The following is a 25,639-nucleotide window of genomic DNA, read 5'->3' on the forward strand; positions in this document are numbered from 1 at the left end:
TTTATTTGAGGCAGGGCAGGAAGAACGATCCAAGGATTTTTACCATCATCTGTACTTCTCGTCTTGAGTATTGGAACTGATCTTTGGCAACGGATGATGTAAAACGGGTATATATATGAACAAAAGTGCGGTTAAGTCAGCATGTTAATAAAATCCCCTGGTCATGCCCCAGCTGCATTTTCAAAAAGTGGGTGGAGTCACTTTTTTGCCATCCTGATGGCTGTTTTGTGCCGGCCTGTGATTGGCTCTCCAGAGGCTGCGGGACAAGCTGAGCGATATGGAGGCGGAACTGCAGTCCCTGCGGCAGGAGCCGCAACTGCAGGATTGTGTCATCCAGAGCCCGAGAGAGTCGCTACATATCATGGACGTGGAGGTGAGGCTGTTACCCCTGCATGACGCTGATCTTTTATAGCTATGTGTTGGTGGGGGGCGGGGCTAGTTTAAACTAGAGCAGAGGTGGAGGTGGCTTTAGTCCCACTACTGAGTGTGGAGGAGAGAAGAACCGCCAAAACTGTCATTATGTGAAGGAGGGTTTTCCTGATGCGTCCCAACTTAACGACGTTCATATCTCTTCCCGAAGCTGGACCCTGAGGGGGCGGAGCCTGGTCAGGTGACCCTACTGCAGTCGGAGCTTCTGACTCTCCGGGGCTCCTTGTTCTCGGCGCAGCTGGAGCTGCAAGGCACCCAGAGGGCCAGCAAGCAAGCCGAACAGCGGGCCGCTGACCTGGCGTCCCTCCTCGAGCACATCCAGGTCGATCTTAAGGAGGCGCTGCGACGCAGGGAGGCTGCGGAGCTGCACAACCAGGTGGGCGGCGCTCCTGTTCTCTGTGGATGTGCGCATGCTCCAGCTGCGCAGCCGGCGCTCGTCCCTTGTCTGTGTTGGGTGGAGACATAACAGTCGCCCTGGCTTCTTTCCCCAGGAGCTCCGCTCCGCTCTTCAGCAGGCGCGCTCAGCTGTGCAGGAGAAGGAGGCGCAGCTGAAGGAGCAGGAGGCTGGGGCACAGATGGAGGTGGAGGGACGGGACAGGAGCATCCACACCCTGAGGATGTCCCTGCACAAGAAGGAAGAGCTGCTGCAGGTCTGAGAGGGCGTTAGGTCCCGTATGTGCAGACGCACATTGCGAACACCCCGCATGGCTGTTCGCCTCCCTTTCCCTTCAGGCAAACGGCACTGGGACAGTTGTTCTTACAGATAGACAAACCTTATTATTAGCCAATGAAAGGTTTAGAATTGTTGAATGACAGGGGTAGGGGCATTCCGAGGGCCAGTGAGCTTTCAGCTGGGGCAGTGGCCCCGCCCCTGTATACACCCTTGCCTAGAAGCCATAAGGCTATTCAATGGCTGCTAGGCATAAAGTATGAGCACACACTGGATAAAGAATCCTGGTCATTTTATAGGTTTTATCAACCTCATTCATTTGCTGTTTGTTTCTTTATGCAACATTTTGTTTCATTTTGTGTTCACTTTTGTTTCAGTGTTATTGTTGCCTGTTGCCGATACTGTCATTCATCAGTGTTCTGTTATCAGACGTGCGAATACGCGTCTCATTTCACGCAAACGTGTCTGTTCAGGATATCGGGTGATGTGCCACATTGGACAGGTTACATTTTTGTTAGGTTGGGAAACTTGATAAGAACCTATGGAGCGAAACACAGGATGCACACACACAAGAGGAACGGCATGTGATCCGCAAAGATTACGATGTGGTTAGGTTGGGGACTTTTGTTGGTCCTTGAAGAAAATGCTAGGAGAAACCTACAGGAAGATCTCAGATACCTCTCTACATACCCAGGAACCCCCCCCCCCCAGTGTGGCTCTACATACCCAGGAACCCCCCCAGTGTGGCCCTACATACCCAGGAACCCCCCCCCCCAGTGTGGCTCTACATACCCAGGAACCCCCCCAGTGTGGCTCTACATACCCAGGAACCCCCCCCCCCCAGTGTGGCTCTACATACCCAGGAACCCCCCCCCCCCCAGTGTGGCTCTACATACCCAGGAACCCCCCCCCCAGTGTGGCTCTACATACCCAGGAACCCCCCCAGTGTGGCCCTACATACCCAGGAACCTCCCCATTCTGTGGCAGAGGCTATACATGGGAGAAATGGGTGTAAAATTGGGTTAAAAGTGTAGGATGTAACTGGCAGTGAGACCGAGGCTTTGCTTCCGCTGGGCTCACATCTGTCACACCCTCACATTTTTCCCAGGAATACTCGGACCTGTTGGACAGTACACGGGAACCCACCGTTTTCCGGGATGCCCTGCTGGACAAGCTGAAGGATCGCATAAAGGAACGGGACCGAGCTCTGGAGGTAGGAGCAACGCATCCATCCCTCTGTGGTTGCTTATGATAGCAGGCAACAACAAATAAACAAAAAAACTGATGCTTAGGTATAGTTAGCCTTGCAAATTAAGATTTAGAAAAAAGAAAGTAAGAAACCATGTAGAGACCCTTTATTTGTTGGATCTTGGTGGGCGTGTAGTTTAGTGAGTTGCCAGAAGGGGGCTCACGTAAAGGGTCTCTCTGGAACTAGGCTGTTGTCGCCTCTTTCATCAGCGTGCCATCGATGAGAAGTTCCACTGCCTGGAGGAGAAGGATAGAGAAGCCCAGCGGCTGCATGTGGCCCTCAGAGAGAAGGACAGGGACATGGAGAGGCTGCGCTGCGTCCTGTCAGGCAACGAGGAGACTATCACGGTACCGATGCAGTCTAGCATGACCGTGAAATTGGCCGGTGCAAAGCCTGACAAGATAAAAGCGTAATCTCAAAACATCGCATTGTGGGGTTTTTCTCCTGGAGAGCGTAGGTGAATCACAGGACATGAATTTCTTTCGTAATTAGAATCATAACTGATAAACATATTATATACTAAAATTTATTGATTCCAGAAGGAAATTCTGATGCCTACAGCAGCAAGCATGTACAGAACAGGCAGACTTGTATTCAGTACAAGGACATTATGCATAGTACAAACAAACAAAAAAGTTATGTTAACAGAAACTTATACATAACAAGCCAACTAGAACCAAGCATGCATCTGTTTTGACTTAAATACTGAATACTTTGCGTCCAAGGTAGTCAATTACCAAATCGAAACAAATGGATGGTGAAAACGGGAATCCTGGCAGCCATGACTAGGATTATGGATGGATGGATGGATGGATATTTTGATTCGCCGAAGCTGTGTGTTTATATACCTGTATATGCCTATAGGCCCGTGTGTTTGTGCGTGTCTCTCATGCAGAGTTTGGACGGCCTGCTGCGGGCGAAGCAGCTGGAGCTGGACCGTGTGACGGAGGCTTCCAGGAGCCTCCAGTGGCTGAAGCAGGAGGCGGAGAAGCGACACGGGCGGAGTCTGGCGGAGAGCGAGGCTCTGATTGGTCAGCTGCAGGCCTCGCTGGAGAAGCGGAGCGAGGAGGCGGAGGTACTGGAGGCATGGTCTGTGCATTTAGATCAAAGGGGAGAGGATGGGGAGCTGTAAACAGGAGAGGAGCCAGACAATGGGCGGCTGAACCTCTTTGATGCTCTATATGAAAGGATTAGCGGGTGCTAGAGGACGTCTGTGCCTGTGTGCGTTACAGGAGCTGACCACGGCCCTCCTCGGTAAGCTCTCCACAAATCACAGCCAGGTGGTGGAGGAGCTGGGCCGGCATCTACGACTGAAGGACCGTCTGTTCCGGGAGGTCCTGTCCGACCGCAACCGGCTGGCCCAGGAGCGCCAGACCGAGGTCCAGGAGCTACTGAACACCATCAGCGCCAGGGACCAATATATCCAGGTAGCGCATTTCTTTGTAGAGGAGGTTGGGTCCAAACAACTAGAGGAGGCGGGGCCAAGACATCTGATAGGTTGGTACTGCCTCGTCTAGTTGCTTGGACCCGCCTCCTCTATAATCTAATTGGTTGTCTCTCTGAACACATTATTATTCGTTCTACCCTTAGAACTCCTTAAAACTCCAGTGATCATATAGGCTTGGGAGGCACAGGGTTGATCTCCCTCCCTTTGCCCTCAGGATTCGGCCGCTCGCCTTCGTCAGGTGATCAGTGAGGGAGCGGCTGAGGTACGAGAGCTGCGGTGGCAGTTGGCAGCCAATGAGAGGCGAGGCCTGGAAGCCGAGATCCTGCGGGAGCGGCTGCGTGAGAAGGAGGCCGTCATTCAGGTGGGGGGGGCTGCTGGTGAGGGGGGTGCCTCATGTTCAGGTAAACTCTCCTTCCATGTACGCTGAGGGACTTTTTCTTCATCACAGCAACTGATGCTGAACCATGTAGAGCCAATGGTCGCGTCCAACCAAGGAGAGGCGGTAGAAGGTGAGTCTGCGGCCTTGACACTCTAGCCAAGGAGCTGTTGATTCGGATTGGCTCTTGGTGTAACCACACGTGTATGAACAGTCTTTGGTAGCCCAACCATCTCAGGTAGTGCTTCAGGGGATCTCAGGCTCTTCTACTGTGTTGGTTGCGCCAACAGAGTCATGTGACCATGACTCCGAGGCCCGGAATAACCTACAAGCCCTTCAAGAGGAACTTCATCTTGCCCTGAAGAAGGAGAAGGAGACCCAGGTAGATCCTGGATTCGTCATCGTCTTCAGTCTATCTGTCTTTCTTCATACAAGACAAACTTCTAATGTCTCTCTGTCCATTGCTTTTGAATTCACGTTCGACTGCAGCTTGAGCTGTTGGCCCTGAGATCAGCCCTGGCTACAAGGATGGGTGAGAAGCCCCCCGAGGAAGGTGACCTGGACACCCCCACCCAGAGCGTGCGTCTCAGCAAGGTCGGCTCCTGCTTACACAGCTGAGGTCTAGGGCACTTTCCTCAGTAGGAGTGGTTATGACTGCTGAAGCGTCTGATCCTTACACATTTTTACACAGATTCTGTCAGAGTACGACGCACTTAATGAAGCTTTAAAGACTGAGAAAGAGATTTACCACAATCTGATCCAGATTCAGCCTCGAAAAGGAAGGTAGGTGCTTGCCAAAGACCAGCTTAGCTGTTTTGGAGAGATATGAAATAATAATCTAACTAGGCAAATTTTGAAAAGTAATTATAAACATTAATTTGAAACAAATCTATATATTATAACCTGCAATTTGTCCTCTTCAGCCCAGAGAAAACACATGCAATAGATGTGGAACTGGAGGCAGTTCAGAACCTACGAGGCCAGCTGGAGGGGGTCCTTGTGAGGACCCGAGACACTGCCCTGGCTCTGGAAGAGGCAGCTAAGATGCAGCCTGATTTTGGAGGTGGGGAACAGTAGCACGTGGAGCTCTCGCAAGAACAGGCCTCCTAGGCTGCAGGGGGCAGTGTTTCCAAATTACCATAGTGGAGAGTGAATTGTTTACTCTAGCCCTAGTGCTCATACTAACTGAAGTAACAATGTGCAATTATATTGTAATTCCTTGTCATTTGTTTTTGGTTTGTTTGAAAACTAACTGCATTGTGATTGTCAGTGAAATTGCTTTTCCACAATTTTGTCCTGTTGTCTTTATTATTTCAAATTTAGGGTTATATTATGCTTTAGACAGTAAAGTGTAGCCATAGATCCCACAAAAGCTTTATGTGATGCTATGGAGTAGTGGTGATATCCTATGAATGTTCCCTTCCATTGCCTGCTTGCCACTGTTTGAACAAGCAGACATGGAAAACTAAGGGGGCTTTGAATGAAACTGTCGCTCCATGTTTACATTAATCCATAGTGACATCATGTGTTCCAGTTTAAGCTTAATGCCCCCCACCTCAGTACTGCGGTTCCACAGCTGCTTGTCTCAGTCTTTACGATAATGAACTTCCGTCTTTCAAAGCCTCGTCCGTGGGGCTCCCTTGCTTGTGTGGCTCCTGGTTTCTATGGCAACGCCCCTTGCCGCCTTCACATCTTTACATGTTAATTCTCACCCTCTTCCTTTATAGACTTTTCTCCCTTTATCTCTTTCTGACTGCTGCTTCTGTTTGCCTTGAGGAGGTTAACGGCGTCTTAGCGTCACATTGTCTCAGTTTTCCTCTGGTATCCAGCCTTAGGTGCTGCATCTCAGTCACTTTCATCGCATTAAGAGATGTTAATGATGAAGCCACATCTGCAGGTTCACGCGTCTTCATTCATTGGCATAGGCAATGACCTGTGATGTTGACAGTGTGTGACAGTTTTCTGCGCATGACAGGCTGCATGGTTCCCCAAGCTGCACGGGTGTGTCTCTGTGACTAACAGAGCTTTTATTTTGCCTGATGGTTATTAAACGGTGGTCATTTTATACGGCTTGTATTATTACACACAAGTTTACGTAAGAAGAGCTGGATCTGCAGAGCATATTTTTCAATGATTAAGAGGGGCCGACAAATGGGTAAGACCAATTTTTTTCTTAATGATGAAAGAATGAAAAGAGACGACGATGAAACATTTTGAAATATATAGTAATGCTCGAAAATGCAATTATTGGAAAAATACAGAAGTTCAAATGAGTTGAAGATTTCAAAGGTTTGGATTTCCTACGAAAATACCTTTTCAGTAAAATGCATGCATATAAACTTCTCGTTTCTAGGACCAAATGTATTTGCAGTTTGTAGGATCCAATTTGCCCACACGGCCACAACCATGGACACAGTTTGCTGAAGAAACAGCCACAATCTCCTCCCAGTATGCTTGAAGGACTAAATAAATTAAACTCTGAGTGATTGATCCGTCAATTTAAATTTATGCCAGCCCATGCCCACGATTTTATTACTGTGACCATTTTATACTACAGTAATGGTAAAAATGAACACCTTCGGGAAATCACAGATCGAATTTAACCCCAGGTGTGTGACACACAGGTAATCAGCTTCCTGCATGTTTTTTACATCCCAGATATATCGTGCAACCATCCTTTAAGTTTGAAATCTAAACACAGAAAAGGTTTTATTTATTTAAAGGAACATGTGGGGGGAAACAATCACTCAAATTCAACCTCTTGCACGAGTTAGAACAATATGTCTTTGGTAAGTGAACGCTTTGGATCCAGAATCCTTTGCAGGGAAGTATCTTATGAGTCTTGAATGAGCAAAGGACTCATGGGAGTTATACTTACACAAAAATGTTCTGAGGGGCAGATTGAAAAAACATGATTGGTTTAGAGAGATAACCAATCAGATTGTAGAGGAGGCGGGACCAACCAAACAAAAGTCCTGCTCCCACCTCCTCTGTTGCTTGAACCACAGCAGAGAAACAGTTAAATTGTTATGTGTAGTTTTAAAGGGATCCTCCCTCCCTGTACCCAGTGGATTCTAAATGTGAATAGAGGGAGATCACTTACATGTGCGCCACAGCAAAAGCTCCTGAGCTTTGAATTACTACTTCTAACAATATCCCCAAATGCCTCAAGCTTTAGCATTTAACGTGAATCAGATTATATTAAAGTGCGACCATAAACTACACTCTGCAGAGCCCTCGTAATTAACCTGTAAGACTGACCCAAATTCTATATGATACAAGTAATTATTCCCATATTACACTGATTTTTAGTCATTATACTGTCGTTAAATATTTATAGTGCTAAAAGTAGCCGTATTTAGTATCCCAGAAAAAAATAGAACTCTCTGTTACTCCTCGGTATAATACTATGACTGTGCCCAGAAAACATCTCTCCCAGTGTGCAAGTCTTCCCTTCAGTACAAAGAAACCTTTGATGTCTTACGTTTGACGGAGGACTATTCTGTCAGTTTACTGGATCTGTACAACTTGTATGCTTAACATACTCCTGCCAGGAAATTATGGTCTTTTTGGGTTAATATTTTTATATGGCTCCGTTAAAATGAAAGAAAGCTGTGTTTATTGGCTGTGTTTGTCAGTTTTTAACAAAGCCGTCGTGCTTCGTGCAGGATCGCCACTCCCTGACGTTCGCCCTCACTCGGGACACTTTGAGTGTTTACGTTTGCGTAACTCCCATGGCCCGCGTTCCGGGACCTTCCTCCATTTTAGGCGTCCTTGCTCCGTGCCTGCCAGCAGGAAACGGCACAGCCTGTCTGCAGAGTCCCGGCCTCCCGTCGTTTCCTGCAAGGGGTTTGGGTCCAGAGTGACTGTAGCTCAGAGTGCTGCCCGGCGCCGAGAGTCACAAGATCTTTTCATCCTTTTATTCCCACCGATTTAAATTTTTGCCTGAGAAAGGGATCAGTGGACATTTATGGCGATCTTGTGTGTTAAATCGCAAGCCCCAAGCCGCTTTGGATGAACTGTCTTTGACTAAAACAGGTCTGTGGTCATTTTCCTTTTTAGTTGTGCCCATACTAAGGACCGTGGTGTTTGGGATTGTTTATTTTTGTTTCTTTGGCAGTCAGCTCTTTTCCAGACTTGAGTGAAAATCCTTTCAGCAAAGGGACAGTTATGTGCCCCCGTTAAAGGAGATATCTCCTTTATTTCCAGAGCTCAGCACCGAGGAAGCACAGGAGGAAGATGAGAGAAGTGAATTCACAGACAGCATTGAGGATGTGGATGACTGTGTATTGACTGCTGTGGCCCTGACCACCACACAGGTAATGACACACACACACACACACACACACACACACACACACACCATCTTTGATAGGGTTACATGAGGTCAGCATTATTATTACAGAGATTTGGCGAGTAAATGCTGGTTCCAAAAGGTATTGTTTACTTCTACAAAGTTTGACGAAAATCATCGCTCGGCTATTTCTGTCCGCAGTAAATCTTCAGCTTCTCGAATGTTGTTTGGTGTTTTTCCGCAAGTATGCGAGTCACATAGGCAGACAAAAATAATTTCGGAGACATAAATCCTTTCGTCATTTTACACCGTTGAGGTTTGATCTTTTTTCTGGTGATTTTTTTTACTGGGGGCTACATCTCCGGCTGCTTCTCTCCTGTGAACAGAATGCTGTCCTCACCCATGAACTGGGCGACCAGCGTGGAGGACTGATGAACGGCATGCTATCCCAGGATTCTGCAATGGGAGGGCAGGGCCTGGCGGAGTGGAAGCGTGAGATGGAGCAGCTGGTGGAGCAGAAGAGGACGGTAGAGAGGGAGCTGGGAGAGCTGAAGACTCAGTTGGAGAAGTGTGGCTTTACCTCCCTGTCACAGATGAGGTACAGTGTCACTGTCATGGGGGTTTTCCTCCTATATCCCCCTGAGATTCAGCAATTAATGTTTTTCCTCTATAGAGCACATTGCTTTTCCTCATATCTCTCATACCAGGCATGCCACTCTGTTAAATCCTGTTCCTTAAAGTGGACAGTTAGGGGCTTTATGATGACATCATGAACGTGCCAACTTCCACTTCCTGTCAAGTGAATATTTTAATCGATATTAAAAACATTTCTCCCCTGAATCTCAAGAGGATATCTACCACAGGAAGTATTGCTTTTCTGTCCACCATTGTTTTCCGCTGGTTGAGATGCCGTGGCTTGGTGATAGGGTTCGAGATAAACAAATTAGGAAAGGTGCTTTATAAAAGCGTGCGGATGAGGAGACTGAGTGGCACTGTGTCGCAGGGCTGCGCTGCTGGGTCTGCGGCAGGAGAACGAGGAGCTGAGGGTACTGAGCGGGAAGGCGAAGAGGTGGGGCTCGGAGAAGTGTGCAGCGGAGAGGTGGAGCGAGGAGGGACGCGGGATCCGGGAAGAAGAGGACGGAGAAGAGGAGGATGTGAGGGAGCAGACAAAGGGCAACCCGACACAGGGCAAACGCTGTGCCCCCAGGGTGCAGCTACGCAGGGGCCGAGGGAAGAGGCAGTGTACCCGGCCACATTCGCTGGACCTGGGGGCGCTGCTGTCTCAGGGCCCGGTGGAGAGCACGGCCCAGGTGAGCACGGCTACTACCAGGCTTCCCTCTCAACTGTATTTACAGCTCTGGACAAAATTAAGGGACCACTCCATATTTTTTTAAGAATCTGCATTGTTAAATCCTGGTTTAATCCCGGTTCTGCTGACAGAGGGCTACACTGCGAGGCAGGGTACTTCCAGGCTCAAAGTTTCTAAGACAGCGGTACACAGGAACAAGGTGAAGCAGGAGATACTGGGAACGACCAGAAACCAGTCAGGTAGAGGGCGGAAGTGACTTTCTAATGCCAGAGACGACCTTCAACTTATCCGGCAGTGCCTCATAAATCGGAGGATGACCTCAAGTGACCTTCAAAAGGAATGAGAAACATTAAGTGATGTGAAGAACAGTGCTAGGACAGTTCATATCGGTCTCCTAGAGGCAGGACTGAAGACCCATAAAGCAAGGAAGAAGCCCTTCATCTATGAGAAGCAGAGAAGAGCCAGGCTGCAGTTTGCAAAAAAAAATGTGTATTTTACACAGGTGCAGACCCATAAACTGAGAAATTAGTGAAACAGAAAATGTTGCTGTGGTCTCTTAATTTTTATCAGAGCTGTATGTTTGTATGTCTCACAGGATAAGAGGATGGGGTATGTGAAAAGAAGCAGTCCAATGTACCTATGCATGTGCAAAATAGCAAATACAGCATTATTTCATTTCACACTAACAGCTTTTTTTTTTAACTTAGAGCCTGAACTTGTGAACTGTAGGTTATATTTCATGACGTATCAGAAAATGTAGGTCTCATTCTGTGTATTTCATTTGAGTTTAGCGGCTTTGTGGACGGAGAGATCTGTTTGACATGGGTTAATGGAAGCAAGTTATGGAGAGAGGATCTGAAGCTCCCAATGGTGTTTGCCACTCTTCAGGGGGCGGAGCCCAGCGTGGCTGAGGGCGGGTTCTGGCAGCAGGTGGAGGTGGGGCTTCGGGAGCAGGTACAGCGGCTGCGTACGGACCTGACACTAAGCCGGCAGGAGAGTCGCGAACTGCAGGAGAGACTCATGGTGTCTGAGGCTACAGTGCTGGCCCAGTCGGAGCAGCTGAAGGATTACAGGGAGCTGCTGTGTGAGTGAACGAGCACATGCTTGTCACACGGGTCAAACGGGTCCATAGTCCTGTCTTCGCACTAATTTTGATCTTTTCTGCTTTCAGCCGAGACCTCAGTGGAGCAGCACAGCAAGCAGGTGCAGGTAGACCTGCAGGACCTGGGCTATGAGACGTCCTGCCGTAGTGAGAATGAAGCCGAGAGAGAGGACATGAGCAGCCCGGGTAAGACAGGTCGCAGTATACTGAATGACCTCTAGGGGCAGTGTTTCACATTGTATTTGCATTCAAAAAATTTTTATTTATCGGTATAAAATTTTTAAATAATGCTGATTTCTCATAGGTCTTCCTCCTCAATATGTGCCACCCCATACCATCTACCAGATAGTACTGTTAGCTAGTTTTTTTCAGTCTGGGCTAAATTGACTTCAGTTTCAAGGCCAATGCTATATACGAGATTTCACCTGTGGCCATCAGGTGTCACCGTCGAGTCTAACCCTGTAGAGTCATGCATCGCCCTCCCTTCAGAATTTGACGGCCTGGAGATGTGTCCTGATCCGCCGCAGCAGGACCACGGGGCACAGTGGTGGGCAGGGGATTGTGGGAAGTGCGAGGAAGCGGAGGAGCTGCGGACCCAGCTGTCGCGCGCGCACCGCACCATCCGCGGCCTGCAGGCGCGCGTGCGCTCGCTCTCCACCACCAGCGACTATGCCTCCAGCCTGGAGAGGCCACGGCGCAAGGTGGACTGGGCTTTCCAGGCCTCGCCGACCCTCGGTGGCCCGGAAGAGGATGAGGGCTGGCAGTCGGACGGGCCGGCGCCCTCCAAGCGGGGGCCTGGAAGAGAGCTGGAGGAGCTGGGGACTCGCGTAGCTTTGCTGGAGTCACAGCTGAAGAACAAAAACATCATGGAGGATGTCAAGTCTGCCACCTGGCCGGGGTGAATCTCATTTTCATTTCAATTTAATTTGACCTTCTTTAGGTTCAACAGCCTCCAAGCCGGTTTAAAAATAAGGTCCAAGATTCCCTTCACATCTGTACTGCAAAAGCCTGCTTTGCTAACTCTGCCTGTGCTGCCCCCTGCAGGAAGTACGGTACCCTGATCCAGGCTCAGGCCCGCGAGCTCTCCCATCTGCGGCAGCGGATGCGCGAGGGCTGCGGCGTCTGCCATGCCCTGGCCCTGCACCTGGACGACACCACCAAGGCCTTCGAGGAGCTGCTGCGAGCCAACGACGTCGACTACTACATGGGTCAGAGCTTCCGCGAGCAGCTGGCGGAGAGCCAGGCGCTGGCCAGCCGCGTCAAGGCCAAGATCTGCGGCCGTGAGTCACTATGGCAACCCACTGCCCCTCCCTCAGTAACACAGATGTATAAGCTTCAAATCAAAGACCTCCAAAGGACGTTGTTGTAGTTGTTATTATTAGTAGTAGTAATGTGGATGAGAAATTGACCAGATGGGGTGGGAGGGAGGTATTATGGGATTGCTGCCATGTTTTTGGCCTTAGTTATGAAGCAAGCTGCACTGCTGGTAGTGTTTGGTTTTATCTTCCAAATCGGGGTCACAGTTGTCAGGCTCACAGATGGGGCTCGCAGAAATTTGCAGGTGTGTCCCGAACATGTTGGGATGAAAATGCTCTGCTGAGGTGAAGAGAGGTGAAAGGATGATGAGAAGACAGGTTGGTGCCCGAAAGGGAGAGGCTTGTGAAAGGAGGAAGTCATGCCGTGGTCACGTGCTTCACCGACCAATCCTGTTAAGAATGTCCTTTTACGGCAACTTAGAAAAGTATAAAATCTCGCTGTTTTCTTTGCGTGGGGTTTCACCCACAGGAACAATCCTGTATGCCTTTGAGCTGCTATGCTTATTAAAGGAGACTTTATCTTACAGAATCTCACGGTGATTATTTGCCGACTGGTAGAAAAGAAACCAGAAGGAAAAATAAGAACGTGTTGATCAATTAATTTTAATCTTTTTCTTCTACAATAGTTGTAGTGCTGGTGGCTGTGGTAGTAGTATCTGTAGTATTGCTATTATTCTTATTTTCTGATTTTAAAAGACGAGGGTATTAATTTTAGGCAATTTAGGTTTTCTATTTCTATCAGAAATAGCAATACAGGTAGTTAATTAAGTTTCGTTTATTGGAATTTTATATGTAATTTGTGGCGCACAAGACGGGAAATGGCACACTATCAAACCGGCAGAAAACCAAATGAATACCTTTTGTAATCTATCTTGCTCTGCCTACAGGGGGCGACCTGGATCTCCAAGTGGACAAGATGGGGCCCAAGCTGCTGTCTCTCAGGCGAGTTTTATAGCACACTGTCATGGAGATAGTTAGCACTTAGCTGCAGTTAGCACTGTCTGCTAGGGGTCTGACTGAAGCTAACATTTTAGCATGTCCTTTCTTGTTTGGTCAGACGCTGGGCACGCTCACCTGGTAGCCGATTAGCCTTTTTTCTTGCTTTGTCGTGCGCTCTTTCTGCACACAGGCTGGTGTAGACGTGGCATTAGTAGGTGGGCTATCCTCGACATATTGATGTCCACTAATGCTTGAGTCTCATTTGAGATCTAGTATGAGCACGGGCTTGCGCTTAATGAGAGCTGATTTTCTTCATTCAGCTCTATTTAGTCAAAAATTAACCATGCCCCCTTTCAAATGGCCTCCAAAGCATCCTCTGGGGCTAAAATAGGCAATAATATAGTCAATAAAGTCAATGTCAATTGACTTCCACCATGTCTGATATGCTGTTTCACTTGGAGGTGTTCTGCAGATCAGTGTGTGTGTGTGTGTGTGTGTCTGTGTGTGAGCGAGTATACCTTACCTTATGAGGACACAATGTCCCCACAACGTGATGAATACCCAAAACTCAATTTACTAAAAATCTGTGACTGCAATGAAAAAACAAAAAATTCTTGTATTTTGTTTGGTTACTTATAGCTATGGTTAGGGCAGGGTTGGGGTTAAGGTTGTCATAGTTAGCGTTAGCATTAGCATCATAGGAATGAATGAGTGGTCCCCATAAAGATATGTTTACCCGACGTGTGTGTGTATGTGTGTCTGCCGGTCATGGCTTGTGCTTCTGTGTGTCTCCCTGTGTCACATGGAGCAGAAGCATGTTTATATTTAATTTATATTAAACATTATATTTAATAATTTGTTATTATTACTGGATTACTTTTGTGATTGACTTCCCCAACACTACCTTTCACCAGCATGACCCTGTGGGTTGGCCTTGTGTCCAGTATTTACCATGTTTCTCGGTAAATGTGCAGGCTGAGGAAGGAGCTCCAGCAGAAGGATGACATCATAGAGTCTCTTCACTCCAAGCTGCGGCGCACCGACACGCCCTCCAGCTGCCACGCCCCCTCCGAGACCACCGACCAATCGGATGGGACCTCCTTCGCTTCGAGCGAACGTGGCTCCACGAACGAGGACCTGGAGGTTGGCTCGGACGTGGATCTGGCCAGCGAGTGTGGCCGGGAGGAGCGGGTCCGTCAGTCACGACCTGGGACATCCAGCACAGGTAGCGAAGTTCCTTCTTGTTGCTGAGTAACATTGGAAAATAAGAGGTAGAAAGTGGGATCGTGTAGTTAGAAATAAGACCTTAACCCTTTATTTGATGTAAATACATGAGAATGCCTACACCTGGATCAGTGTATCCCAGTTCTGGTAAGGGGCATTTCTCGACAATAGTCTACACTTGCATCAATTCTTGAATAAAATTTTGAATAACAGTTGATGACGTTACATTTAGATTTACATATTATATATTTAGCAGACAGTTTTATCCAACGTGACTTGCTTTTTTTGAGAAAGCTGAGTGTCAGTCAGTCCCTGGAGCCATTACGGTTAAGGGCCCTGCTCAAGGGCTCAACGGTGACATCACTCTGCCGAGCACTGGGGGTGAACCGGCATTAAATGTTTTCAAAGTTCGTAAGAACCAATTGGATACGTAGGTCGTAGGCTGTCATAATCTGTTTAGACAAGGTGTTCTGTTATATCAAACATCAAATGAAGTCTTACCGTCAAAACTAGTAGAAGCGGCTATTTCATTGTCGTGAAGAATGTGTCTCCATGCCCAGTTTGACCGTTCACGGTCTGCTTTCAGAAACCACCCCTTGTGGTGGCAGCATGACATGGCACCCATGCATCCCATCATCCGCTTCTCCATCTCATGAGGCTCAGTCCTCCAACAGCTGTACCAGCATGCCATGCTCACAGTTCATGCCTGTGGAGAATCAGGATGAAGGTAGGCTGTGATTTCAGGTGCCACAGATTTCTCATTTTTTGACCAGTGTTGCCTTTAAGACAATCCTTTAGGATGTACATTGTATGTCTAAGGTCTCCTTGAATCTATATCTAAGATCTTATCTTGGTCTTGGAGAACTTTAGTCTTCAGAACTCTTGCCCAGTCCATTTCTTTCTCTGTTCCCTATCTCCAGGCCGATATTGTGGCCCTATTTCCAGTTCCCTCCCCATTCCCCAGTCTCAGTACTACCCAAACCCCCGAGGTCAGAGCGGAAACGCACCCTTTGACCCTCACTCACCCCTTCAGGGCGTGGGCCTGTTCTCATTGGCCGACGCCCACCAGGAGCTACAGATGCTGCAGAAGCAGCTGGGAGAAAGTGAGCTTCTGTGATGCCCACCTCTCCCCACACCCCCCCCCACCCCACACACACCTGGCATGGCAAACTGCAGCCACCTGTCTGCCAAATGGGTCATTGCATCTTACGTTATCAGCCGTTGAGCGACTCCTGGATCATCTCATCACTTTGCTGTTTGCTCAGTGTTGCAGCTTCTGTCAACATAAACATTGAAATACTAACCTGTTATGTGATCAGAAGACACGCATTAACCCCCCCAGTCTAATAGTGGGCAGTTTAATCAGTGTTGCCTTCCTCAAGACTCACTGACTTACTTGTGCATGCTGTTATCTGATGTAAACCATGGAAAAAATTACTGGTATTACTGGTATTTACATATTTGCTATTTACATATTTGGCAACTGGCTTTGTCCAGATAAGTGTTGCATGTCAAAATCTGATCCTATTTTATGTAAACTGCTTGCACTGAATGACGATGCAAGAGCTGAGTTTTGAGTAGACAAAGGTACATGAGTTTAGTGAATTTTCTGTGCTTGACACGTAATTTGCTTATTTTATTGTGATCTGGGTTAATTTTTCCTTTTCCATTTATAGGCTTTTCACTGTCCCACCCAAATCCATTACCTGGCTTCCATCCAGTCCCACAATCCCACCTGGAACCCACCAGCTACATGCCTATGTCCCACAATGCCTTTCCCCCGGCATCATTTGGGGTCCCCGATGGGACTCCCACGTTGAATGTATTCACTAACCTGCTGGAGAGCAGTGCCTCATGGGATACCGGTCATGTGCAGGGGGGTGGGTGTGTAAGTGCCTCTCCTGACCCGTCGGGCCTCCTGAGGGAAATCCGTGGTCTGAGGCAGCAGCTCGAGGACTCCATCCGCGCCAACGAGCGACTTCGCCATCAGCTGGAGGAAAGGTTGGCAACGGCTTCCCGAGATGGCGGTAAGAGGGTGGTCTGGCTACCTCGGGTCAATTGACCATTGGCTGTGATCCCTTCTGTCCATCATTGTATGACTTGTTTTCCTACAGTAGCACCTACAAACATCTACATCCAAGGACTGGAATCCCTCACCCCGTTGGCCAATGAAATCAGAGCCCTAAAAGAGGAGAACCTTGCTCTTCAGGCCCAGCTGCAGGCAAGCAGAGGTAAGAGCTTGGAAGATGAACCTCTGGTTGATAGTAAAATAAGGCAGAGATGGCCATCAAAATCACATTCAGGTAATCCAGCCCCTGGTAAGGGGGAGCTTGCGCCAAGCCATCAGCCAAGCACTAGGAGCATTATGCTGTACAATATGCTGGACCAAATGAAGCTTCATGAACCATTTGCTATATTTTCTAACACCACTAGATGGTGCTCTTTATTCAAAAACAGGCTCAGTTCATCCCCCAAAGTAAAGCAAGAGCGCCATCTAGTGTGGTCATAAAATACAGATGGTTCATGTGCCTTACATTTGCCTGGCCTCAATGTCAAACAGACGCCTGCCAGGAAGCAGAGAAACTGCAGGCCATGCTGAAGGAAGCAGAGCTAGAGGCGGAGCAGTGGAAGGAGGAGCTCCAGCGGCTGCAGGTGCACAGCTGCGATCAGGCGCTGGAGATGCAGCGGCTGCAGCTGGAGCAGGAAGTCAGCCAGGAGCGCATTAAAAGGTGATTTTTACATGCAATTTCCTTGCATATGGTCTCATTAGGGAGATCAATAGAAGTGATTGCATTATTGCATCACAAGCAATATAACTGTTTCAGGGCTATGCCGGAGCGTATGTGTTGTTGCAGTCATCGCCTTTGACCGTATGCACTGCGCCTGTTCCTTATTGTCTCTAGGCTGCAACATGAGGCCTATCTGCTCCAGCAGCAGCTGACTGAGACCCAGCAGCTTGTAGACTCACTGCGGTGTGAGCTGGCGTTCTACGACCGGATGTGCCGGAGCACCACGTGGCCCCCTGCAGGTCAGCAGTCAACAGTCAACAGTCAACAAAAAGTACAATAGCAAAAATATCACGGATAATAAAAATTGTAATACAAATTGTAATGAAAATGACAAAAGACTGTGACCCTGCATTGGATAACCTTAAGGAAAATGGATAAATCCATCCATCCATCCCATTCATCCGTCCATTCATCCATCCATCCAGTCATATTCCAAATGCTCTGGCAGGGTCACAGAGGATCTGAATCCTGAAAATGGATCTATTAATGGGTAAAGTTGCAAAAGAGAGGATATTTATTGGAAGGAATGATGGAAATGCAATACATTTTACAGACAGATTAGTTCTGTGGTCAAAACAAGTTTCTATCAACTCAGACAGTTGGCCAAGTCAAGCCCCATCTCCCTCGTAAGGATTTTGAGAGAGTGATCCATGCTTTTATTTCTACTCGGCTCGACTCCCTTTGCAGGCCTGGACCCCTCTGGTATTCGGAGATTACAGCTGGTACAAAATGCGGCTGCTCGGCTTCTTACGAGGACAAAAAATGCATGGACACATTACCCCAGTTCTGTCCGCTCTCCACTGACTTCCTGTAACTTTTAGAATTGATTTTAAGATTTTATTGCTCGTTTTTAAGGCTTCTAATGGGCTTCGCCCTTTCTTATTTATCTGAGCTTCTAAGTATCCACACCCCAGTTAGGGGGCTACGGTCTTCTGACCAGATGATTCTGGATGTTCCCAGGGCAAGGCTCAAAAATAGAGGGGATCGGGCCTTTTGGGCCATAGGCCCTGTCCTGTGGAACCGCCTACCTCAGAACATCAGATCTGTTCCTTATTTAGAGACTTTCAAGTCCGTACTTTAAACCAACCTATTTTCCTTGGCTTTTGGTTCGAGTTGAGGCCAGACATCTTAGTGCAGCATTATTGTACCTCATTTTTTTGCTTTATTTTATTTTCAACTTATTTTTGTGTATTCTATTGTCTCTATTGTTCCTTGTTTTATTGCTGGCTAACCTGTGAAGCACTTCGGTCAACTATAGTTGTTTTAAATGTACTATACAAATGAAGTTGAAGTTGAAGAAGTAAATGTAGAACTGGACAACCTCTGAAAGGACTGATCACAGCAAACTCAGTGTCACATGACAGTGTCACAAGTCACATGACAGTGTCACAAGTCACATGACAGTGTCACAAGTCACATGACAGTGCAGTCTGACACCCTTTTCCCTTCCAGCCTATAGAGGCCGCGGCTGTCCAGCTGGGGCGCCTGCAGCTGCAGATCTTGCAGACCTGCTGGATGAAATGCGCAGGCTGCGTACGCAGCTAGAGAGCAGCTACAAGGAAAACGGCAAGCTGCGTGCGCAGCTTTTGCAGCAGCCTGGCAGCCCGGGAGGCCACGGAGAATCCCACCTCTCTGGCTATGGGAAGCATTTCTCTCACGGTAAGAGGCACCCTCAATACCCCCACCGGCGCCCCCTGTGGGCCTGTTAATTCTCAGGCTGCATCTTATTCAATAAATAAACTAAGGAAATGTACAATACACACACAGTACAATTTTAACCCCTTTTAACCCAATTATTTCGCTGAATGTTTCCCTAGGAGTTTTATCGTAAAATCTTTTTATTTAATATTAATTTACACGGTTGTTGGCCTAAACTGTGGTTTGTCGATAGGTTGTGATGTTGATGCTTTAAGCACCATGGGACATACTTGTTGGTGAAAAGGCACTATTTAAAAATATATTTTTTTAATCGCTTATATTCTTTATTTATATTCACCGCAGTAAAATGGTGCATCTCCTTTAAACAGTATGACAGCTGACTGACACATCTAGATCTCAGAGTATCACCCTACTTGCCTCTTATTGACTCTCCCGAGTCTGTCTTGCTTCCTGTCCCAACAGACCTCGCACTGTCACCGCCTGTCAGGGACACTGGGCCCTGTGACGCTCCCCCCCCGTCTGCCTCCGAATACACAGAAGCAGGGTCGTCTGAACTTGCCGCCTATGGTATGCTGATAAGTCCTCGATTTAACCTGCCTGTTCCTCATGGATTTATCAGTTACCATGGAGAACTAGTGGAAATTCCATTTTCTATTCCAGCATTTTATATAGTCAAAAAAAAGCAATATGAAACGAATTAATATGATGTAGCAGTACAATGTGCATATGAGAGTCCTGTGTAACCGTGGTGCTTGTCGTGGAGAATCAGGGTCTTAAAGAAGGATCGTTGTTCCCAATCAGACCTAGAACCACGGTCCCTCCTGGAAGGAGACGCGTCAGACGGCTCCTGTGCTAGCAAGAGCGGCCACCACGCCGTGGGCCATGTGGGCGACTTCAGTGCCCTGCGGCAGCAGATCCTGGAGGGGAAGGTCCTGGTGCAGGACATAGAGGCCGTTTTGCAGTGTTCCCTCAAATGTACCCTGCCGGGACCCGCAGGCACCCAGGTGAGTGCCGCTGCGAACTCCTGACCCCCGGGTAGACCAGCAAGCCGTTCTCTCACTACCCTCCGGTCTCGCCCTTTTCACACAGGCTCTGGACCACAGCGACCTAAGAGGCCTCCTGGGCAACACCAGAACTTTGCGGCAGATCCTGGAAGAGTCCAGCTCTCTGCTTAGAATGTTCTGGAGAGCAGCACTGCCCAGCAGCGAGGACTCTGCCCAGCAGGCCAAAAAGGTCAGTGCCCCGGCCAGATGGTCAAGCCCAGATCCGTGTGGCTCTTTCCAATTGTGTTTCTACTAAAAACACACACGACTCGCACTGCAGCACCTTTGCTGGTAGTATAATTGACTTCATATTGTTTATTGAGAACGAGTGCATGCCCACCGTTAGGAGGCCTCTGTCGGGTGGGTTTTCTCCTGGGATTTGTCTAACTGTGCATCCACTGGCACCAGGACCAGTCCATGAGAAACGAGATTCAGCAGCTCCACCAGAGGATTCGTGACCAGGAGGAGGCGCTGCAGGGCACCACAGAGAGGCTGCGAAGCAGCAACCGTAGCAAGGAGAACATGGAGCACTTCATTGTGAGCCAGTGTAAGTCCAACCCCACATCCCTCAGGATGGCTGAATGCCTGTCAGGGGCTTTCCAGCCATTACTGAGTCATCTTAGGCTAATTATGGAAGCCCCTCCCTGCCTTCCCTCCTTTGGCCTATTAAATTCACATTTCCCCCTAGTAAAATAGCAGGAGATATTCATAGTGGAGTGTGCTCTGATGCCTTCCAAGAAGAACTCTTACCCTGAACTCCTCCCTGACCTGGCCCCTGAGCTCCTCCCTGACCTGGCCCCTGAGCTCCTCCCTGACCTGGCCCCTGAGCTCCTCCCTGACCTGGCCCCTGAGCTCTTTCCTGACCTGGCCCCTGAGCTCTTCCCTGACCTGGCCCCTGAGCTCCTCCCTGACCTGGCCCCTGAGCTCTTTCCTGACCTGGCCCCTGAGCTCTTCCCTGACCTGGCCCCTGAGTTCCTCCCTGACCTGGCCCCTGAGCTCTTCCCTGACCTGGCCCCTGAGCTCTTCCCTGACCTGGCCCCTGAGTTCCTCCCTGACCTGGCCCCTGAATTCCTCCCTGACCTGGCCCCTGAGCTCTTCCCTGACCTGGCCCCTGAGCTCTTCCCTGACCTGGCCCCTGAGCTCCTCCCTGACCTGGCCCCTGAGTTCCTCCCTGACCTGGCCCCTGAGTTCCTCCCTGACCTGGCCCCTGAGTTCCTCCCTGACCTGGCCCCTGAGTTCCTCCCTGACCTGGCCCCTGAGCTCTTCCCTGACCTGGCCCCTGAGCTCTTCCCTGAGCAAAGGTTGCTCTTGGTTAGCAATAGAGGGCTGCACGGGAATGGGGAACGTAGTAATACCACGGATATATGCGGTAATCCACTGGAATGGGGATTAAAATAAAAGTATTCCTGGGGTAACAGTGGGAATGGAGATGATCTTTACTGTATTCCCGTGAGGATAGTAATAAAATGTATGGTAACACCACGGTAATGGTAATGAAATTGTTCCTCTGTGCATATTCTTAGATCGGCTATAAAGTCACAGACATGTTTAATTTTACACTGCACTGTTGACGTGTTGGTGCACGCAGGGAGGGGGTGATTTTCATGCATGCGGGGGTGGGATAGGTACAGTTTGGATGTTGGCGGGGACGGATGGGGATAGATATCATCCCGTGTGACTCTCTAGTAGATTCGTATCCCTCAGGTGCAAATTCAATCAGCCTGGTTGGAGTCTGGCAACTACTGAACCTCCCCAGCACTCCTAATCACAGAACCAACCATGTCTCAAACTGACGTGGCGTGTCTATGTGTGTGTGAAAGAGAGAGGCTGGGTACAGATGGCACTGCGTTGTCACCAGTAATAACGTCTAACTTCTTCCTGTACTCCACTACAGTATCGAGGACACGCAGTGTTCTGAAAAAGGCCCGGACAAACCTGGAGGTAAGCTTCAATAATCAGTATATTCAAACTTAGAGCTTATAAATCCCGTTGGAGGGGAAATTTGAAGGATGCTGTATGATCAGTGTATAATGATATGCTGATGCTGTATGATCAGTCTATATTGATGGAGCAGTTTTTGGCCGGAAAAGGAGTTTTTTTTTTAGACAGTCTGTATCAGAGGTGTCAAACTCACTCTATGGGGAGCTCTGCATGTTGTGGTTTTTCTGATTTGCGTCTCCAAAATCACCAAAATACCAGGAACCACTTGCTAGTTTGAGATGAGTGGTTGGAGCTGAAAGCAGCATGCGACTGGCCCTCCATAGACTGAGTGGGGGCCGTTGCCGGTTGTTCACCTCTGCTCTTTCTGTACCCTCTGATCTTTGACCCCTTTCCTGCTATTTTTTCTCTTCCCCTCTGTTTTCCTATTGAATATATCCAGAAGAACGAGTACAAGCTTTCCGCCCTAAGTTCCTCCTCTTCCTCTCCCGACCCCGGTAAAGGTACGGCATGCAGGCTTCTCCTGCGCCGTAGCTAGACGTGTCACTTCCTGTCACTTGTCGCTGCTTCCCATGACAGGAATAACCGCTCGCGTCTATAAGTGGCTGCCTCGCTAGTGGTACGCGCTAACTTTTAACTGGCTAAACGTCGAGATCTTGTGAAGTTGGATGCTGAGTTCAGAGTTCAGGAAATAGGATATGCTGTGAAGGCCTGTCACACTGGGACGTCAGCCTGAGCTTGTGGTTGCTTACGTGCTCACAACAGACTCCGATAAGCTGTAGGTGTCTGTGGAGGCCGGCTATTCCTCAGGAAGCATGGGCGTGCTAACCAAGCATGATGAAGCCGCTGGGGGCCTGTGTCACAAAGCCAGATAACATGTTAGAGTTAAGGTAGTCTGGGCTAAATATAAGTGAACGAAGATAAGGTCCATTTAAACTAGGGCAACTTAAATCCAGTTATTATTATTATTGAGAATAGTATTATTATTATTATTATTATTATTTTTTGATAATGTTGTTTGGTAATACGTAAGAGAGCCTACAATATTCCGTATTGAGATCTTTTTTTTTCCAAAAATAAAACTATGAGATAGATAGATAGATAGATAGATAGATAGATAGATAGATGCCGTTATGAACAGGAGTTCTGTTAAAAACGGTTTCCTTGCACTTTTGGATGTTTGATGTCGCTGCTGTTTGCGCCTTAACTTCTCCGCAGAGATTAATAAAGTTTATCTGTCTGTCTGTCTTCTGATGCATTCTTCCCGTCCTCTTTCCTAGCTGAAGGTGCAAGAATCCCCTGGGAAGCCCGCCGCTCAGACTGTGGATCTGTGACATATCGCCCCCTGCAGGCAGTCAGTCAGCAGGTTGTCAGGAAGCGCACTGGGCAGCGTTTTCTTCCAGTGGCGGCTCACTGATGAGTTCCCAATCGAGGCCTTTTTTGATCAGAGCAAAGACCCTTTGTCTTTTGTAATCGCAGTTGGCCAAAGTAATTGACGAACATTGTTTGGCAAAACCATTTTGCTTTTGTTTTTGAGATCAGAGGATCAGAGACTTTTGCTGTTTGAAAAGTGTGCATTTTGTGCACACAGGCGTGTTGTCTTCTATACCTGCCAGCTCGCAGATTATTTCATGTATTTGCATGTTGTTATATGGTTTGTATGGAATAAGGATATTTTAAGTTGGCAAGGTTCCCCTACCATAGAAAGGTATTTTCTGTTTGACACATAATAGCTGAAGATACTGAATATGTAGGATTTTTTTCTGAAAGCACCAAAACACCTTTACACTCAAATATTGATAATGTAACTTTTATTAACATTTATAAATGGGTTTCGCCACCATTTAAAAATAAATGGCGTGGAGAAGAGCCCCAAAAGTCATTTGTAGAGTACAATATTCAAGATTAGCATGTGGAATGAGTGCTGTTTGTCAACTGGTATTACACCGGCTATGCCTGACACTGGAACTAAGTGTTATTTTAAGACCGTCAGTGCAATATAAATGAACTACAGCTCACTCTGTAATCTATGTTCATTGGAATATAGTTTTTATGAGGGGGGGCAGTGGTACTGTGAAAAAGGAAAAGCTGTTTGTGTAACGAAATCTGCAATGTTGTTCTTGTTTTGTTTTATCTTTCCTGGTACCCATCAGTATGTGAAGCACCGGCTATCACCATTAGCCACTGGCTTCACGCCACCTCCGACATCCTGGTGGAGAAATGTCTTTGATGAAATTTTAACTAGAAGTCTGAGCAGGGAGGCGGTAACCATTAGTCGTTTGGTCCATTTATCGGGATTGACTAGGTATTGTTTAGTGTGCACTTGTCTTTATAGATGGACCAAACATTTTATTTAATGTATATAATTTGCACACTTCACAAATAAGAGTACTTGGAATAATTGTACCCTGCAATGCCAAACCCCAGTATGGTATTTTTGCTAAAAAAAAATCTTTGTCCCCCTCTCACACAAAAAAAAAAAGAAATCTGAATCAAAATTTTGTATCTGAAGTGGATAATTGTCAATTTAAGTGATTTTTAAAAACATTGCAAACATCGGCAGGGTGCTGATATAACGCGTTAAAGGTTATACACAAACGTGTGTTAGCTGCTTACCGCCAAGCTGTATGTTGCTGTATATTTTGCATTTTCCTGCTGTAAATAATCAGCTTTCTGTATATATATATATTTGGTTTATGCTGGTTAGTTTGTATACCGTTTGCCTTGGATAGAAATGAAATATCCTGGGTGGCTGTGCAATAGATTTTGTTTTATTTCTCCCTCCTGATGTGACACATCACGAGTTGCAAAAAATTGTATTTTCTTTTCAGTGCCATATTGTTTCCACCTGATTTTGGTCTCGTCTTCTGTATAGTCAAATATCTGGCTTCTCTCTTAATTGATGGGTGGGTCGGTGGGGGGGAGGGGGGGTGGTATTAAGTTTGTACCCTGATGTATTGCTGCTGTTCCAATGCTTTGAATGTCACCTGAATGGTCCTAGTTGTGAAACTCTCTTCAGTGGTGTCTTGGCGCCCCCTGCTGGTGTATATGGAGTCTGATAGCGTGGCCCGCTTTTCTCTTCCCTCTTCCTCATTACATCTGACAATCTTCAGACATTCTGGATTTTTAATACGGAAATTTCAAGAAATCATAAATCGATTTAAAAGTTCACCTACGCGTAGGTGAGGAAAAGTCGGCCATCTGCTGTTTGGGCAGTTCCGCCAACCCGGTCCTCAGGGATGCACGGACAGTCCAAGTTTTTGCTCCCTCCCAGATGGTCCACATTTTTGCTTTCTCCCAGATCCCAGTAGCAAAAACGCAGACTGTCTGCAGGTCCGCGAGGACTGGATTGGGAAATGCTAGGTTGGAGGAATCAGCAGTGTGGGTCTTGGTGATGTCCTACCTCTCAGTGTTGTATGAATTGTACATAGCAAGTGCCGAGTGGTTCACCCTCTAAGGCTCCTTGCGATATTCTGTGTGTAAGCACATGTTTTTTGTGAGTGTGCCACCTCAGACCCCATGGACTCTGACTGTGAATCGATGTGTTGTGTAGGTCAGTGTTTCCCAATCCGGTCCTCAGGGACCCACAGACTGTCCATGTTTTTGCTCCCTACTGGGAACTGGTCGCCAAGGAGCAGGTTGTGAAACACTGGTGTCGGTGGGGAAAAAAATATGTTTGAAAGCTTTGGCTTAGTAGGAATTAAACACTACTGCATACTGACTTGGGTGTGAATTAATGTGGTTCAATGACAAACCAGACTTGGGGAAGGAATTTAATAATTCCTATGGAAAAGCATGCTGGAATAAACATGTAAAAGCCAACATGCTGAAGATATGGGCATTAAAGGTTGCATC

General features: G+C 47.6%; 2 protein-coding genes across 9 annotated transcripts in view; both read left to right on the top strand.

The window, feature by feature from the left end:
- The window catches only part of LOC125716482 (myomegalin-like), a 58,556-nt gene extending 33,051 nt beyond the window's left edge, over positions 1-25,505 (top strand). For 3 of the 6 annotated variants that reach the window (XM_048988796.1, XM_048988797.1, XM_048988792.1), the window contains 36 exons: positions 254-373; positions 581-805; positions 921-1,079; positions 2,208-2,312; positions 2,558-2,695; positions 3,244-3,423; positions 3,581-3,775; positions 4,010-4,156; positions 4,244-4,304; positions 4,462-4,553; positions 4,661-4,765; positions 4,863-4,954; positions 5,095-5,234; positions 8,381-8,490; positions 8,852-9,063; positions 9,469-9,775; positions 10,663-10,858; positions 10,946-11,062; positions 11,366-11,774; positions 11,921-12,156; positions 13,080-13,134; positions 14,106-14,356; positions 14,942-15,082; positions 15,276-15,458; positions 16,032-16,382; positions 16,470-16,586; positions 16,916-17,084; positions 17,259-17,383; positions 18,597-18,803; positions 19,266-19,370; positions 19,605-19,807; positions 19,893-20,036; positions 20,255-20,393; positions 21,741-21,787; positions 22,227-22,287; positions 23,065-25,505. In XM_048988796.1, coding sequence (XP_048844753.1) covers positions 254-373; positions 581-805; positions 921-1,079; positions 2,208-2,312; positions 2,558-2,695; positions 3,244-3,423; positions 3,581-3,775; positions 4,010-4,156; positions 4,244-4,304; positions 4,462-4,553; positions 4,661-4,765; positions 4,863-4,954; positions 5,095-5,234; positions 8,381-8,490; positions 8,852-9,063; positions 9,469-9,775; positions 10,663-10,858; positions 10,946-11,062; positions 11,366-11,774; positions 11,921-12,156; positions 13,080-13,134; positions 14,106-14,356; positions 14,942-15,082; positions 15,276-15,458; positions 16,032-16,382; positions 16,470-16,586; positions 16,916-17,084; positions 17,259-17,383; positions 18,597-18,803; positions 19,266-19,370; positions 19,605-19,807; positions 19,893-20,036; positions 20,255-20,393; positions 21,741-21,787; positions 22,227-22,287; positions 23,065-23,201 — 5,781 coding nt within the window. In that variant the 3' untranslated portion in view covers positions 23,202-25,505. The remainder of the gene's footprint in view (positions 1-253; positions 374-580; positions 806-920; positions 1,080-2,207; positions 2,313-2,557; positions 2,696-3,243; positions 3,424-3,580; positions 3,776-4,009; positions 4,157-4,243; positions 4,305-4,461; positions 4,554-4,660; positions 4,766-4,862; positions 4,955-5,094; positions 5,235-8,380; positions 8,491-8,851; positions 9,064-9,468; positions 9,776-10,662; positions 10,859-10,945; positions 11,063-11,365; positions 11,775-11,920; positions 12,157-13,079; positions 13,135-14,105; positions 14,357-14,941; positions 15,083-15,275; positions 15,459-16,031; positions 16,383-16,469; positions 16,587-16,915; positions 17,085-17,258; positions 17,384-18,596; positions 18,804-19,265; positions 19,371-19,604; positions 19,808-19,892; positions 20,037-20,254; positions 20,394-21,740; positions 21,788-22,226; positions 22,288-23,064) is intronic. The other 3 variants (XM_048988793.1, XM_048988794.1, XM_048988795.1) reach the window with 3 other exon arrangements.
- On the top strand, positions 20,400-21,734 carry LOC125716483 (diacylglycerol kinase kappa-like). 3 transcript variants are annotated; one of them, XM_048988801.1, is made up of 3 exons: positions 20,400-20,902; positions 20,951-20,998; positions 21,119-21,734. In XM_048988801.1, exons 1-3 carry the CDS (start codon positions 20,573-20,575, stop codon positions 21,242-21,244), a joined length of 504 nt encoding a protein of 167 aa, XP_048844758.1. In that variant the 5' UTR covers positions 20,400-20,572; the 3' UTR covers positions 21,245-21,734. The 3 variants fall into 3 exon arrangements, with proteins under 3 accessions (XP_048844758.1, XP_048844757.1, XP_048844756.1); XM_048988800.1 differs by having other exon boundaries at positions 20,400-20,998; XM_048988799.1 differs by having other exon boundaries at positions 20,951-21,734.
- Positions 25,506-25,639: the final 134 nt, after the last annotated feature.

The sequence above is a fragment of the Brienomyrus brachyistius genome, chromosome 21 (assembly GCF_023856365.1).
Source record: "Brienomyrus brachyistius isolate T26 chromosome 21, BBRACH_0.4, whole genome shotgun sequence".
NCBI classification, from domain to species: domain Eukaryota; kingdom Metazoa; phylum Chordata; class Actinopteri; order Osteoglossiformes; family Mormyridae; genus Brienomyrus; species Brienomyrus brachyistius.